This window comes from Pangasianodon hypophthalmus, chromosome 15 (assembly GCF_027358585.1).
Source record: "Pangasianodon hypophthalmus isolate fPanHyp1 chromosome 15, fPanHyp1.pri, whole genome shotgun sequence".
Taxonomy (NCBI): Eukaryota; Metazoa; Chordata; class Actinopteri; order Siluriformes; family Pangasiidae; genus Pangasianodon; species Pangasianodon hypophthalmus.
In genome coordinates, this window is record NC_069724.1 from 11,884,055 (window position 1) to 11,900,141 (window position 16,087).

At 40.4% G+C, this 16,087-nt stretch overlaps 1 protein-coding gene across 1 annotated transcript in view; it reads right to left on the reverse strand.

Moving 5' to 3' along the window:
• The window catches only part of nnt (nicotinamide nucleotide transhydrogenase), a 42,050-nt gene that overhangs the window by 25,645 nt on the left and 318 nt on the right, over positions 1–16,087 (reverse strand). Inside the window, exons 2-11 of the mRNA XM_026941227.3 lie at positions 14,663–14,844; positions 11,307–11,536; positions 10,511–10,728; positions 9,244–9,331; positions 9,077–9,165; positions 6,352–6,539; positions 2,852–2,985; positions 2,279–2,470; positions 1,725–1,878; positions 294–455 (exon numbers count right to left, since the gene is read on the reverse strand). Of these exons, the coding sequence (XP_026797028.3) occupies positions 294–455; positions 1,725–1,878; positions 2,279–2,470; positions 2,852–2,985; positions 6,352–6,539; positions 9,077–9,165; positions 9,244–9,331; positions 10,511–10,728; positions 11,307–11,536; positions 14,663–14,801 (1,594 nt within the window). The 5' untranslated portion in view covers positions 14,802–14,844. The remainder of the gene's footprint in view (positions 1–293; positions 456–1,724; positions 1,879–2,278; positions 2,471–2,851; positions 2,986–6,351; positions 6,540–9,076; positions 9,166–9,243; positions 9,332–10,510; positions 10,729–11,306; positions 11,537–14,662; positions 14,845–16,087) is intronic.

Here is a 16,087-nt window from a genome sequence, read left to right on the forward strand (position 1 = left end):
GGATGCAATGGTGTGCAAACGTTTACACACACTATATACGAGTGCAGTATTTGGCAAATACTGCTATCATTTTGTACAAGTAAAAGGTTCACTTTGCTTTTGAGGCTCTTCTGCAAGGAGGGGGGGGAGAGGGTTATAAAAAAAAAAAAAAAAAAAAAAAAAAAAAAAAAAAAAAAAAAAAGACTTTTTGGATGCTTCAAACTAACAGCCACTCAAACCACTCAAAGCCTCTTCAGTAAAGTCATTAAGCTCATTGAAGTGTGTGTGTGTGGGGGGGCGGGAGCGACACTCACCAGAGATGGCGTTTGTCACAGACATGAGTGGAGAATGGAGGGCGGGTGTGACCCCCCATACAGTATGATATCCCACAATTCCTGCCAGGCCAAAGGTAGTCACCATCTGGGTGAAAGCAGCGTTGGGTGCGCAGAGCCCGAGTCCGAGCAATGTGGCAAGACCTGAAAACCCAAAAACATACACAGAACTTATTAATATTTCGGTAATAAACACTTACGATAATTGTATAAAATGACAGAATTTTTTTTACAATTACAAATAAATTATCGGTCAAGGAACATCTTTACACCCTCATCAACAATGCAAAGATATGAATATGCAAACAATAACAAGCAAACTGTAAACCAGTCCTCCTGCCATCACTAATAGCTAGCTGACTAATTAACTGACAGCAAACTAATGCACATTAGTCACAGGTTGACATTAGTCGTGTTTCAGTTTGATTTGATTTGTTAATTTCTCAGCGATTAATTTAGCATTTCAATATCATCTTTTGCAATGATCATTTGCATAATGGATTGTGATTGTTTCAAGCTGGTGAAGGTGTTTGTGACATGGCAACTCATAAATGGTAATAAATTTGACCCAAACACCACATATCTAATTATAGTTAATATAATTAACTATAACTTAATTTTTTAAAAGCCATATAATTATGCTCAAAAAAAAAAACTCCAGCTCTTGCACCACCCACATTGTGGGATCCTGGTGAGTGGCAGCAGGCGGAAACAGGACGTGTGAACGAGCTCCCCTACGGCACTTGGGGAGGGTGGCTTTGAGGGGCTTTAGCATACCTTCCCTCTTTTATTATCCCCAGTTTCCTGGCATTTAGGAGGGAACAGAGGGGTTAAGCAGGACCGTGTGTCTGTCTGTTTGTGAGACAGAGAAAGACAAAGAAGCTGGTTAATTAAATGTCATATTCTAATTCCTGAACCGAGGCCTGTCCCGATAGCAAGCTGATTACACAAACCATGAAAGAGCAGGAAGATGACTTTGCGTGTTTGTTTATCAGCGGGCCGTTGTGGGTCGTCTGAGTGAGGAAGTGTGCACTTTCATCCGAGGCCAGATACGACCTCTCCTCACACAATTGCCGCTCTCCTGCATGCAACCAATAGAATCCATTTGCTTACATTTTAGGGGTTATCGCATCCCAAGCGCCAATAAGAAGGAAAATAAGTCAACCTCTTACAAGATTAGCGAGCAGCACGAATGAGCGACTGGAACAAACAAAAAAAAAAAAAAAAAAAAAAAAAAAAACACCAAGAAATAATTTGGCAGATAATTTTCTTTTTTTTTTTTCCCCCAGGGAAAAGTCTACAGTTATGTTTAAAAAAACTTCATAACTCCAAGACCACCCTGGCAGCTAGCTAAACGACTGAGGAGAAAGAAAGAGGGACGGAGGGAGAGGCCGATCTGCTCTTGTGCTTTACCTCCAGTGTAGACGCTGGCGGTGGTGAGCGTGGTTGTGAAGGGCGAGACGGCTGCAGCCTTCTCTTTCTCCAGCTCCTGCACGGTTTTGGGTTTGGGAGGCGCTGCCACAGGGATGTTATTGGGCTGTGGTGCGGGGAAAAGTACTTTTCCATTCTGCAGATAGACAGAAAGACAGACAGAGATTAAAGAGGAATAGCAACCTACTTACCTCAACTGAACCGGTTCTACATTTATATGAACCAAACAAACCTGCACACCCATGAGTGCTTTCACAACAATTAGTCTGTTTGCTGAATCTGAATCAGAGTAAAATTGATTCTTTTGGTTAATTTGCTATTTATTTTGGTTTGGTTTGACACGGGTCGGTTCAGAGTTGAATCGCTTTCTCACTGCTCGAGTTCACTTGGAAACGGACCGAGACCACCTCACTCAGATGTTCTCGGATCAGAGTGTGATTGGTGTGAACCACACAGAGGGGGAGAAGGGTTCCGTTCGAACAGACTAAACACTGCATTTGTGAAGACACACTAAATGACTGGCAGCTTGCGGATACCTGCATGACGATTGAACCCCGGATGACATGGTCCATTGTTCCGTAGTCAAAGCTGTCCTTCACCTCGAAGTTGAAGTTCTCTTTGTCTGGGCTGATTGCACGGATGAGCTTGGTGATGTTGTTGGAGTACAAGGTACTGGACTGAGTCGGAAGGCGACTGGGAAGATCTGTGAAGCCAATGTGGGTCACGCCCTGCAAGATACATACAAATCACATCTTCAAAATATAAGTTCTGAACAATGCAACGCACTACATACATTTCATCTGGTTAGAAAATTCAGTGCCATAAGTCATTAGTTTAGCAGGCATTTTTATTTTGTTCCCCCACAATTCTTGTAATGCCTCCGAAATGGCTTCAGCGTCACCTCCTTGTCTGGTCTAGCTCAGTTCTTGTCCCAGTAAACGCCATTTAAATTGCCCGACTTGATGGCCATCATGAGTCGGAATCTACCGTTTACCGACACTATCGCCAGTCATCCCAAGGCTACTCAGGGCAGATGTTGCTGTACAAGTCAATCTATTTATAACCCAGAATATATGGCATATCAACTTTTTGTCGTTAAGCAGACTTACTTTGTGAACCGAGAGCTGTCCAGGGACCGTGGTCTCGATGTTGCCCCCTGCCTCGGCAGCCAGATCCACCACCACCGAGCCGTCCTTCATGGTCTCCACCATATCCTTTGTGATGAGCACCGGAGCCTTACGACCTGAACATCGCACACACGTTAGAAATACAAATGAGCATGTATAACATACTTCTATGAAACAAACATGCTTGAAATTTTGATAGCTGCAAGTATGAAAAAGTCAAAGCCTGTAAAGTGCTTTTCAGGCCAGATCTAGACCTATTTGTTATTGTATTTATGATAGCTATGCCTAGCAGTTACAGGAAAGTTAAGAGAGGAAGGCATAAACTATCTGTTATAGCTTACTGCATTAAGCATTGCGATACAACAACGGTGTAATAACTGCAGAAGCAAACTACAGACAATACTGATCAACTACATATCAGTTAAATGTGAAAATCCAAATGCAGCTAAATTTAAAAAAATATTAGTTCACATGAATTAACATCTTTTCAACTGCTTTTACAGTCCACACTAACTGAAGGTAGACAAATATACAGGATTTTTCTTTTTAAAAGATTATACTGTATAAAGAGCATAAATCTGTAAAGTCCTGTGCGTATTTGGCTCAGTTTTTGAAGTAAGCCTTCTCCTGACAGAACGGGGCCTGAGATAATCAGGAAGAACGCTGCAAAAATCTTCCAAATCTTTAAAGAGCCTAATCAAAAACATTAAACAAGCATCTTTAATTTTGATATTAGGGCAAGTTCACAACAGGTTCAAGATGTTGGGAATTCATTTGTGCTCCAGATGAATGATCTTCCTCCCAGCCATGTGGTTTAAAGACGCAGGAGGGGTTTACACTGCACCATTTTACACTGATTAGAGCCATGATGAACAGTCAGGAGTCAGAGTCTGTGCACGTTGCATTCATTCTTGAGTCATTTTGAAATGAAACAAAAAGAATATGCAAATGAGTTTTTGGCTTTAAAACAATACATATTACAAAAAGCTCTCATATTTCTCCTTTGTGTGTTGTTTTTTTTTTATCATCAATTTTTCATTTTAGGGCTAATATTAATGAGTGATCTTGAATGGCTGGGAAAAAAAAAAAATTAGCAGGATTTTCCAGGTGCTGCAATTTAAGAATATGTTAATCATTCAACATTTATTTCGGCATCTGTTGATCCCATTTGTATTATATCTTTTATGGGAACAGAAAATGGTTCCAGAGTACACAGCTTAACCTGTGATTTCTAGACTTTGTGTGGTGAAACATTTGAAACAATTAGAGTCATTTATTTATTTTTTAATTGGTTTATGAAGAAATTATTGTAGTTGTTTCCTGGTTTTCCCATTTTAATTTCAAAATAAGACAAAAAAAAAATTAACAAAATGTACACAGCCTTTTAGTCAGCTTTAGTCTAAAGGTTTTGTTGAGCAGGCTCAGACCCAAAACAGGCACAAAAGCACATGTGCAAGATGCACTGACTCCAATCTCTCACCTCCTGATCAGCTTTCTGGACTACACAAAACACAGACTCAAACATTAAATTATTTTGACTGGACTCTGAGTGCAGTTTAGAGGCGTTTTCTATTCAGCGATGCTTTTATATTCCATTTACTGCCATAACATACTACATCAAAACACAGAATCAGAGACCACATAACTCTCTATTACAGTTACATCTAACTATATCTCTTATTATTTTAAAGTTATATATGAATACATTTCTCATTTAAAGGAAAAATCCACCCTTGCATATCAAGCTTTACAATTTATACATGCAATATGTAATTCAACGGTGTTCGAGATTTATTCCGTAATGAAATTGAGTACATTTGTTTTAAACATCTTCCCTTCTTTGTCTCTCAATTTGGCTAGCAGTTTCCTCCATTACCCACAATGCCATTCGACTACCTGCTGACAGTGGTGCAGTGGAAATTAGCACATGCTTAATCTCTACCTAAGGAGAGCAATACAGCAGTGCTTTAGTCCTTTAGTGTGTCCAACTGCGTCATATAGCTGCAATGGATTGTAGGACTTTGAGTCCTGCATTTGTTGTCTCCAGTGCTTCTACAGTGGATTTCTCATTAATATGACGTTGAACACCACTGAGAAATGGTGAGTGAGAAAAGATGATCTTGCTCTTTTGTTTCTATGAGATAACAGAAACCTGACCGTTATCACTCGTTTGAAATCACCGAATTTTTTCTCCTATTAAACACCATTGTAACTGCAGGAGTAATAACAACGCTCCTGGTGACGTCAGCTGGGCACACAAGCACTAACTTCTCACAGAAATAAGAAAATATAGCACCAAACAACAAATAAGAAGCAGAATCTCTAAACTCATCACAAATATTTCAGTATAAACAAATGTTTTGACTGTTACAGTACAGAAATTCATAAAAGGCTATTAGTAACACTCCCTTTGTCATGACATGATTTTTTTTTTTTTTTACTTTAATTGTTAATTATTTAATTAATTATCCATAATGTCCCAATTACAATGACATTAAGAGGATAATCAGACTTTTATATGTTTTGTATCTCAACCACAAGTAAAGAGACAGATTTCAGGTCAGGAAAGAGTATAGTTATGGCAGCGGGGGCATGGTTGAGCATCAGCTGTGGACAGAGAGGAAGCGGGTCAAACCGGCAGGTAACGTGTGATTGTCACCTGTGTCTTTTTACCGGCAGTCTACTTATTTGTGTCTCTCTGTGCTTTCACTGACTTCTGTAACCAGCAAGAGAGCGCCCAATATAGGTGGCAGAGCTTGCAAGATACGCACATACAAACGTGCACACGCGCACACACACACACACACAGTGAAGCGTGAACATGAACTTATATAAGCTCAAATTAAAACCAAATTACAATTATTAATACTAGTATGTCTGAGGCCCCATCCAGACAGATGTTTCTAAATGTCTGAGAATCGTCCTTCAAAATAAATAAATAAAGTTCTTATCCACAAACATTAAACTGCAAAAATTTTATCAAATATGAAATTACAGATCACAAAGTAAAACCTGGTCAGCAGCTGTAATAAAAAGTCCTACCACATTCATAACACATGCAAAACTGCAACACAGGCTCACGGCAGCATTTTCAAAAGCATGATTTTTCACCATCCACAGGGGGAAGAACACTGTTTTGTGTCAATGGGAGGCCAAAACACAGAGAGAAAACTACTTTTTCAAAAATATCCATATGTAATAATGGACAACATTAGCTGAAAGCCCAAAAAAAGACAATATAGATTTGAAAAACTACCACAATCACAAAGAAGGAAAAAAAAAGGGAAGCTTTGGCACCTCAATTTACTACCACCACCACCACCACCTAATAAAGGCAAAGTTTGCATTTTCTTAATAATTATATGTTTTCAGTCAAGTGTAACACCAGTCACTTGTGGCAGCTAAGCCATTAGAAACACGCACTAATACGATGCGATGATCAGTATGACCTGTGGCTTTATGAAACAGGTGCGTGTGCTTACCCGGGATAAGAGCAGTGCTGATGAGGATGTCGATGTCCAGACACTGCTTGGCAAACAGCTTCATCTCAGCCTCGATGAACTCCTTGGACATCTCTTTAGCGTAGCCACCCTGGCCTTCTCCAGACTCCATCACGTCCACCTCCAGTGGCTCGGCTCCCAGGGACTTAAACTGCTCCAAGGCTGCAGCTCTGCAGGTGTGTGTGTGTGCAGGAAAGGTCAAACATCACAAGAACCCCAACAACCAGTGGGTTCAATTTGTCAAACAATTTGTTAGCCATGACTGTGGCAGGAGCATTTAAATTTTTCATTCAGAACACATCACCCTTTCTAGACACACAGGTGAACAGGAGAGAGGAGAAACAGGTCGAGCTCCTACATAGACAGGAGAGGACTGCCATCTAGTGGCAAAGCACCAGAAGTGCAGCACATGAATGAGATATTTTAAAGTCTGGGGTCATGCTGAATTTGTTCATGACTCTCAACACATTTGCTGAAAAATTAGATCTAGATGGAGTCTCACATCACTGTTCTCATTAAATTGGCATTCAGATTGGCATTAAAGAGCAAATTATAACCTCCATTAATCATTTAAAAAGCCATTTAATCAGGAGATCTACGAGCTACATTTCTGAAAATGGTAGACCATTAGGAAATTATTATAAAATTATTTTAATATAATAAGAAAAAAAGTCTGACCAACACAATTTCACCCCTCTGTCTTATACCATAATGTTAGTTTAATTAGGAAATTAATTTGTATTATTAGAGCAGGGGTTCCCAAACTAGGTCATTGGTTTACAAATGGAGTGCTGATTTATACGGCGATTTACTGAATACGGATTTACAAGTGTGCTAGAAATATTACACAAGTTATCGGTTTAGGGTACCAAAATGGTACAACGCTCAAAAATTACGATAGTCCTATGTTATAAATCTGTAATAAAGAAATGCAGGATGGTCAACGATTGGGGCCACAGAAACTTCATCACCATTTGGGGTCATTTGCCAAAAAGTTTGAGAAACCTTGTATTAGAGGTTCACCCAAATTACTGAGACACATGCAAATGATTAATCTTTATGCATCGTCATTTTCTGCTACAGGAGTCAGCCTTTCTGGGTGGTCACTTATGAACAGACTTCCTGTCACTGAGACAATTCCTTTCTTTCTGCCTTTTTTTTTTTTTTTTTTTTTTTTTAAATACTCAAGCTTAACAGTCAATAACAATGACCCATTTCAATGTATTGGGCTTATATATGTATATATTATAATATATCAGCACATTTTGTATTCTTATGTATACACTACTATAAACAGCAGATGTGTGTGTGTAATTATGTACACACACACACACACACACACACACACACACACACACACACACACACACACACACACACACACACACACACCAATCAGCCATAACAAAAACAACTGACAGGTGAAGTGAATAACATTGATTGTCTCATTACAATGGCACCTGTCAAGGGCTGGGATATATATTAAGCAGCAAGTGAAGTCAGTTCTCAAAGTTGATATGTTGGAAGCAGGAAAAATGGGCAAGCATAAGGATCTGAGCAACTTTGACTAGGGCCAAATTATGCTAGCTAGACGACTGGTTCAGAGCATCTCCAAAACAGCAGGTCTTGTGTGGTGTCCCCAGTATGGTTAGCACCTACCAAAAGTGGTCCAAGGAAGAGCAACTGGTGAACCAGCGACAGGGTCATTGATGCCCAAGGCTCACTGATGCGTGTGGGGAGTGAAGGCTAGTCTGACTGCTCCGATACCACAGAAAAGCTACTGTAGCACAAATGGCTGAAAAAATGCCAGCTATGACAGAAAGGTGTCAGAACAAACAGTGCATCACAGCTTGCTGTGTATGGGGCTGCATAGACGCAGACCAGTCATAGTGCCCATGCTGACCCCTGTCCACTGCCAAAAGCTCCTACAATAGGCACATGAGCATCAGAACAGGACCATGGAGCAATGGAAGAAAGTGGCCTGGTCTGATGAATCATGTTCTCTTTTACATCATGTGGATGGCCGGGGGCGTGTACGGTGCTTACCTGGGGAAGAGATGGCACCAGCATGCACTATGGGAAGAAGGCAAGCCAGCAGAGGCAGTGTGATGCTCTGGGTGATGTTCTGCTGGGAAACCTTGGGTTCTGGCATTCATGTGGATGTTACTTTGACACATACCACCTACCTAAACATTGGTGCAGACCAAGTACAACGGTATTTCCTAATGGTAGTGGCTTCTTTCAGCAGGATAATGCGCCCTGCCATACCGCAGAAATTGTTCAGGAATGGTTTGAGGAACATGATAAAGAGTTCAAGGTGTTGACTTGGCCTCCAAATTCCCCGGATCTCAATCTGATCAAGCATCTGTGGGATGTGCTGGACAAACAAGTCTGATCCATAGAGGCCACACCTCACAGTTTACAGGAATTAAAGGGGGGGGGGGGGGGAAAAAAAAAAAAAAAAAAAGCCACACACCACATACATACACACCTACTTTTGCTGTGCAGAGCCACTGCAGCAGACACATTTAAAGCTCAACAAAAGATGAGCTTGTAAAGACTACTTAAGACTGCAGCTAATTAAGCCTTGGCTGTGATCCATTATTGCTCAGTCTGATCACATGTGACAAACAAACATAGTGCTGTGCTTAACCAAGAGTGATACTCTTCATACAACACGCATCCAGCAGCTGCAATGGTTTAGTACCTTGTGTCAAAGCCCCTGACGACGGCACCCATGGCCCGGGCAGTTCCTGCAGCAGCCAGTCCAGCCACGCCCCCTCCAATGATGAGCACCTTGCAGTCAAAACAACAGGATGTGAAATACCACTAAACATGAATGCGCATAGATACCAGACGCACAGGATGTCTGACCTTAGCTGGGGGAACTTTTCCTGCAGCGGTGATCTGACCGGTGAAGAAGCGACCAAAGTTGTTCGCTGCCAGCACCACAGCTTTATAGCTGCCAAAAAAAACAGAATAATAAAATAGAATAAACATTTTGCCATATGCCACAGCAATGCTGAATTCTGGATTCTGATTGGCCAGAAGGCATTGATTAATTTTTTATAACAGCATCTCTGAAAATAGTGCAGCTGCAAATCACAGGTTTATATTAATATGCTCGTTCTAATTTCTATAGTAACAGTTAATTGTATGTATGTATGTATGATATATACATATATATATATATATATATATATATATATATATATATATATATATATATATATATATATATATATATATATATATATATGAGAGAGAGAGGACTCCAATTAAACAGATTTTTTTTTTTTTAATATAAAAGTGCACAATTTTTGATAGGGTGACATTTTCTGTGAGTCATTTAAATTTCTTGAACTTAAAATTTATGGAAGGAGTCTCCAGGGTCTCTTTGTAAGAGTCAGAGTTAAAGCTGTAACTACATTTTCAGACATAGGAAAATCTTCAGGACAGATTAATTTATACTTTGCACTGTTTATTTTGACAAGCTGTAAAGAAATGCAAGCCTGGCAAGGGAACCACTGTTTATAGCCGCTCTAACGTAAGGAACTAACTCGTTTCACAGATATTCTGCAACATTACTTGTGACTATAAATGGATAAAAATCATGATCGGTCAATCTTTACTAAATAAAAATCTGTTGGAAACTGGAAACTGTTGGAAAATTTCTGTGGGAAATAAGGAATAAAACAATTGGAGATATGCTGTTATAGGAAAATAATCAACTTCAGGGTGGTAACAGTAACTCCACTTCATCACACCAGGACCGGTGATTATTTTACTCATTGTCTTGCTGTTGTAGTATTTTATCTATTTTGTTCATCAAAATAGATCTCGGATCTATTCTTGGTGCAAAACTGCAGAGCTGTGGACTTTTGAGGTAAAGCACCCGCTTGATTTAAGGGAGAACATTTTATGACGGCTAAAAGAAAAGAGGACTTTAAAAACAACCTTCAAAATGCCAGGACTGATGAAAGCTTTGTGTTCACATTAAGGCATACAATAATTGGTACAGAGCAGTGTCTTGGCCCTTTAGAGCCAGGCAGGGCATGAAGTAATGTCTTCAAGGCCCATTATATTATTCAAAGCTCACCAGGTAGTGAAAGAGGCTCAGAGAAGGCTGTGAAGAACTTACCCAGCGATGTTGGCCATGGAGCTGAGGGCATCGTAGCCCTGCGCGATGGTGACTCGGGGCACTTGGTCCATGGCCAGCACTGTGGCCTTGCGCTTGGCCAAAAGATCCATCAGCTCCGGGTTTTGAGCCGGGTAGATAAAGCTCACCAGAGTGGCACCTTCCTTCATCAGCTCTGTCTCATGTACACCCAGAGCTGGGTTCAGCATGGGGGCACGAACCTGTGACAGGAAAAAACTGCGCGTTAACTACGGATAATGCTTAAAATTAAATGCTAATCAATGCTAAACTAATGCTACAGGACAAACGCAGCCTGTAAAGTAGTTCAAAACAGACAGAAACTGAAAAAACACTTAATATTTAATCTGGTAAATTAACATTTACAGTCACACAGTCACTTAGAACTCCATTCAGGACCACAGACACTCAAGGAATCTAAACCTTGAGTATCTGTGGTAGAATATTAGGCCATGCACAATAGGACTCTCAGGGCTAATCAGTGGGCTCAGCTGCCGTTTGAGCATTTTATTACATTTCTGTCTTGCTTTCAATCAAACACTGCTGGATATTTGATGCAACACAACTTCGACGTGTTCTCTGGGACTAATGTAATAAAGTCTTCTGAGATTTAGACAACAGTGAGCACTGTATCTGAAAGGTCCAAATAAGTTTTATAATAAGGTCCATTGAGAGTAAAAGAACACATAGCATTTTAATCACTGAGCACAAGCACCTGCACTGGTTATATATTCTATCCATTTTCGTCCCCTTACCCCACAGCTACAATAAAACCACGCACCTTAACCACAATGTCAGAGGATAGCACGTCTTTGACTCCCTTGACAGTAGCTCCAGCTCTGACATACAGCTCATCGGGGAACTTGGCGGACTCTCCAGCTCCAGACTCCACCACCACGTTGAAGCCCTGCTTGATGAGAGCATCCACCCCTGCGGGCGAGAGCGCCACCCGGAGCTCATTCTCAAAGATCTCCTTAGGAACGCCGACCGTCAGCTGTTTGTAAGGAATCCCTGCGGAAAGACGAAATGAAGAGCCCTCCTTTTGTTACTATGCTTCAAAACTGTGGAACTCAATACCACTTTGGGGAAATGAGCACAAGGTGCTATGAACTGCACACACAAAGGTATTCAATAATGTGGAACAGTGAAGTGAGTGAGCACAGAAAATGTGTGAGAGCACTTCAGTTCTGCGAGCACCGAGACACACCCGCTTCCCTTCCCTTCGCTCACCAGGGTCTACGCATTGCTTGAACTTTCTACACAATTCACAGCACCTAGGGCTCGCTGATACTCTGTGCGCTCAGATCGACTGCCCTCACACATTCTATTAAACATACTGTTTAAACACCATAAACAAAATTCAGCACGAGTTCACATGACAGCAACCAGCATGAATAGAGCTAAATAAAATGTGCTATGTAGATTACCGATTTTCATATCTGTATAAACGAGCATTAAAAACCATGTACTGGAAAAAAATAAAATAACTCATCAATGCATCCATATTTTTAATTTGGGATTTAACTGAATGTACATCCTGTTTTGGTATTTATCATTTCATTTTATTTATTTTGTTATATTAAACTTTCTTGAATTGTTTTATTTATTTGATTAAATTTTTATATAATTTCATTTAGGGCTGGGCAATATGATAAAGTATCCATTTATCTACCTAGATTTTTCATGTTAAATGTTAAATTAAATTTAATTAAATTTATTTGTAGATGCTGGAGAAAAAGATCATTAAACTTTTTTCTTCAGGGTAAAGACACTCCAGGAGGCACTCACACTTTTCTATATTCCATCAACAAAAATCACAACAAAACCAAGAGTTTAAAACGCTGAATATTTCAAACAATGACAGCCCCTAGCAATAACACTGTCAAGGTCTCTGTACTCCAAAAGAGCCTGACACATCCTCCTCCTACTGTCATGTCTCATCTTTCCCACTGAACACTCACACAAATGTCACACAGAGGCAGACTAATATTAGTCATTAAAAAAAATAAAAATAGATTCAAGCTTGACACAAGGGGAAAGTCTGACTGAAATTGTTTAAAGGTGGAGCTAATCACAAGGCCTTCAAGTTGAGAAGTGTCTCTCTAAACGCACCTTTTACTCAAGACCTGTAGCTACTGCACAAAAATCTCATCACAATTACTGCTTTGTGGAATTCCAGAAATTTCCTTCAGCATCATGTAAATATATCTCAAAAGCCAGCGAATACATACACAAGCTTTGCCCCATTTCCTATATAATTTAGAACAGAAGTTCTCAAACTTTCTGCAGTCAGGAACTCCTTTAACCATAAAAAGTACTACAGATCACCAAGCTACACATTCATTTTATGAACAGTCCAATTATTTAAATATTACTCATTACTTATATACTTATAACAGTGCTCATTAAATAATATTTCTGCTATTTATTGGAGCTTTTTATTCCTGAAATTTCCACTGGCAGAACATATTAGGTACAACTCAACTTGTTTATGCATTATTGTGGTTTGGAGTTCATCATTGCTATCATTTTTGCAAGCCACAAGATGTCACTGTTTTCAATACTTCAAGGCTTCAGAGCATTTCCCAGCACAGTGAGGGAAAGGTCTTAAAGTTTCTGGAGGCTTCATCCACCCTTGCCTATATACAGTGTGTTTAACACCAATTTCATTCATATGCACAGATCAGAGAAGACAGGTCTGGAGTCTAGCTAGCAGTGCATGTGACCACAGCAGCTCATTCTCGCCTCACCTCTTGCTGCACACGCCGAGTGCATAGCATGTGACACGTCTTAAGTAACTGCCTTTTCAAAACATGCAAAGATGAGCAGAAAAAGTCTGACTTTTTTCTAAACTACCAGTCCCAACATTTCTTCCAGTTTCGTTTCAGTGCAGAAAATGACATAACATTGTTTTTTTTTCTTTTTCCACTGAACTTTTTCCCTTAAGTGCACTCGCCTCCATGTGCCATAGTTTGAATCAGTAACACTGTATTGAAGCATAAACAGCTTCATCAACTAGCAGAAACAAGTATTAAATATAAATCCTCAAATCAAACATGAACTTCATCATCCAAATCACTACTAATGTACAGCACTGCCCTCTAAATTTAGGTCACAGTCCCCACCTGGGTCTGATGCTGCTGTGGATTGACAGCAAACCAAAAATGTGCTGACGAAGACAGTGAACTATGAACTTTTACCTCTCCTGTTTTTGTTTTTTTAGAGTTTATTGCCATATCAGCTTCAAAGGCTATTTCATGGCAAATACAGTATTACAGAGAATACAGAGAATTATTTCTCTCCTGTCACCGTGTCCTTTTATTTATGTTCATAGTTAACAGCGTCAGAAACCACATCACTGACAAGATAAATGCAAATATGATGCAAATGTAATGCAAGGTTTAGTGGAGGTTTGAATACAGCTTGTGAAACAAGCTGTTGTTCACAGTTATGCATCTTTCTGGCACTCATTACGCCTAACTGCTTGTTACGTGTCCTAACCTTCATTTGTTTGTTTTGGAAACTGGGGTCATTGCCATGTAGGCTCCTATTGTCTTCAAACAATTATCAGAAACTAAGAGCAAAACACGCTGTTGCTATTGCAGGTGTTTCAGTCTCAGCACTCGGCTCTCTCATGAGCTCGGACACGACCCTGGCGTCAAACTCTACTGACATGTTGCCAGAAATAACCGTCCTCAGCTGTCATTACCATTCCTGCTCCGGCCAAAGAACGGCAGCCATTAATAGCATGTCTCTGGCACACACAGATACACACAGGGACAGCCCATGCGCACAGGACTGTTCATTCATTCTGCGCCAGGAACCACGTCACTGCATGCAGGTAACAACAGTAGAACAAGGACAGAGGCGGGGACAGAGTGACATAGGACACGATGACCTTCACAAGGAATCATGGCTGGTTGCAACTTAGAGCAGAAGACACTCTAGACACAAAATGTAGTGTGCAAACTCAAAAGAAGAGGTCAGTGCAAAGGTCACAGGGATTAGACTACATAAAGTTTCATCCTTAAACAGAAGTTATTATCTCCATTTCATAAACACAGTTTGAGCAACAGAGTCTGAATCAGCTCATATTAGAGAAGTTGTGATATTTGGGGAAGAACTGAGAGTTTTTACCTAGGCCAGCAGAGCGCGCGAGAGCCTGGTGGGTCCTGAAGAAGCGCACACATGGCACGTTCGCAGTCCGGACCGAGGCCAGTCCAGTGAAGAGAGGGCTGGAACAGCTGCTGGCAACCACACGCAGTACACTCGCCATCGGAGACACGAGGAGGAGCTGGGCAGCCGGTTCAACCCTCCTCCTGCACACAGCACACACGCAAAGAGTGAACTCAAGCCCACTGACCTATCCCAGCATGCCCTGCACAATCCCACCAACCCCAGCTCAGCAGATCCACCACGAGGTCACACACATTCATAAAACGTACGCGAACACGTGTCCGCATACCCACATGGTCTTTCACAAGCCATAGTGAAAGTCTCCTGCCAAGTTAAAGGGCTGGCTAAGGCGACAGATAAAACAGCCAAAAAAAAAAAAAAAAAAAAAAAGTTGGCTCACAAGTGCAATCTCGGCAGAACAAGGACACACTCAGATGTTAGATCAGCATACAGTAACTGTGTACAGTGATAAGAGCTAGTTTTATAGACTCTGCAGTCAGTTCAGGGTTCTTGATCTGCCCTTGTGAAAAATTCCAGACATGCTCAACCTTCCCCCCCCCCCTGCATACGATCACTTTTCTTTCTATTTCCAGTTCTTTCATTTAAACAATACAGGGTCTGCAAATGAGTGCCTTCAAATTCAAAGCCCATGGCATTGAACAGATCACAGGGATGTTTTCAGGATGAAAGCTTTATCATAAATTCAAATGAAAGAAAACTAAATGTAGCCTGGAAGGTTTAAAAATAAACCTGGAAAGTGTTGTTACCTCACCAAGTCGAGGCATGATTACAGTAGAAACATTATATTAACTGCATTAAAGACGTGATTTAAAAACTTTAATACTGTAAATAACGTAACATCCCATGAAAATAATTAAGCAAAAAAAAAAAAAAAAACATTAATTCCAGTTAATGACAACTTTAACTGAGTTCAATGTCAGTGACACCAAATAAAACTTAAAACAAGTGCTCGATGGAACCTACAAGCTTACACAGTGTGTCTGTTTAGTTCATATGCAAATATTAGAAATGTCTATGATGGGATTGAATGCATTTTACATTAGTTTCACACTTCTTTTCTCTATTTATAACAGCAGTCCTGCTGGCAGAAACCTCGACCGGCACAGCGCATATTTTTGACCTTGACCAAGTCAACACATTGGAATAAATGCATAAAATAAAAGGGCGCACGGGGATTTATAAGCATTTAAATCACATTTACCTGGGTGTGTGTACTGATTAAGCTAACATAATGTTATAATTGAGGTGTGTTTTGATTGTGCTGTGCAGAGGCGGGCGCCATAAATACACACAGACAGCCACATACACACATACACATACACACGTACATAACAACCGCCTATTGAGCTGCACACTAGCTTGCTA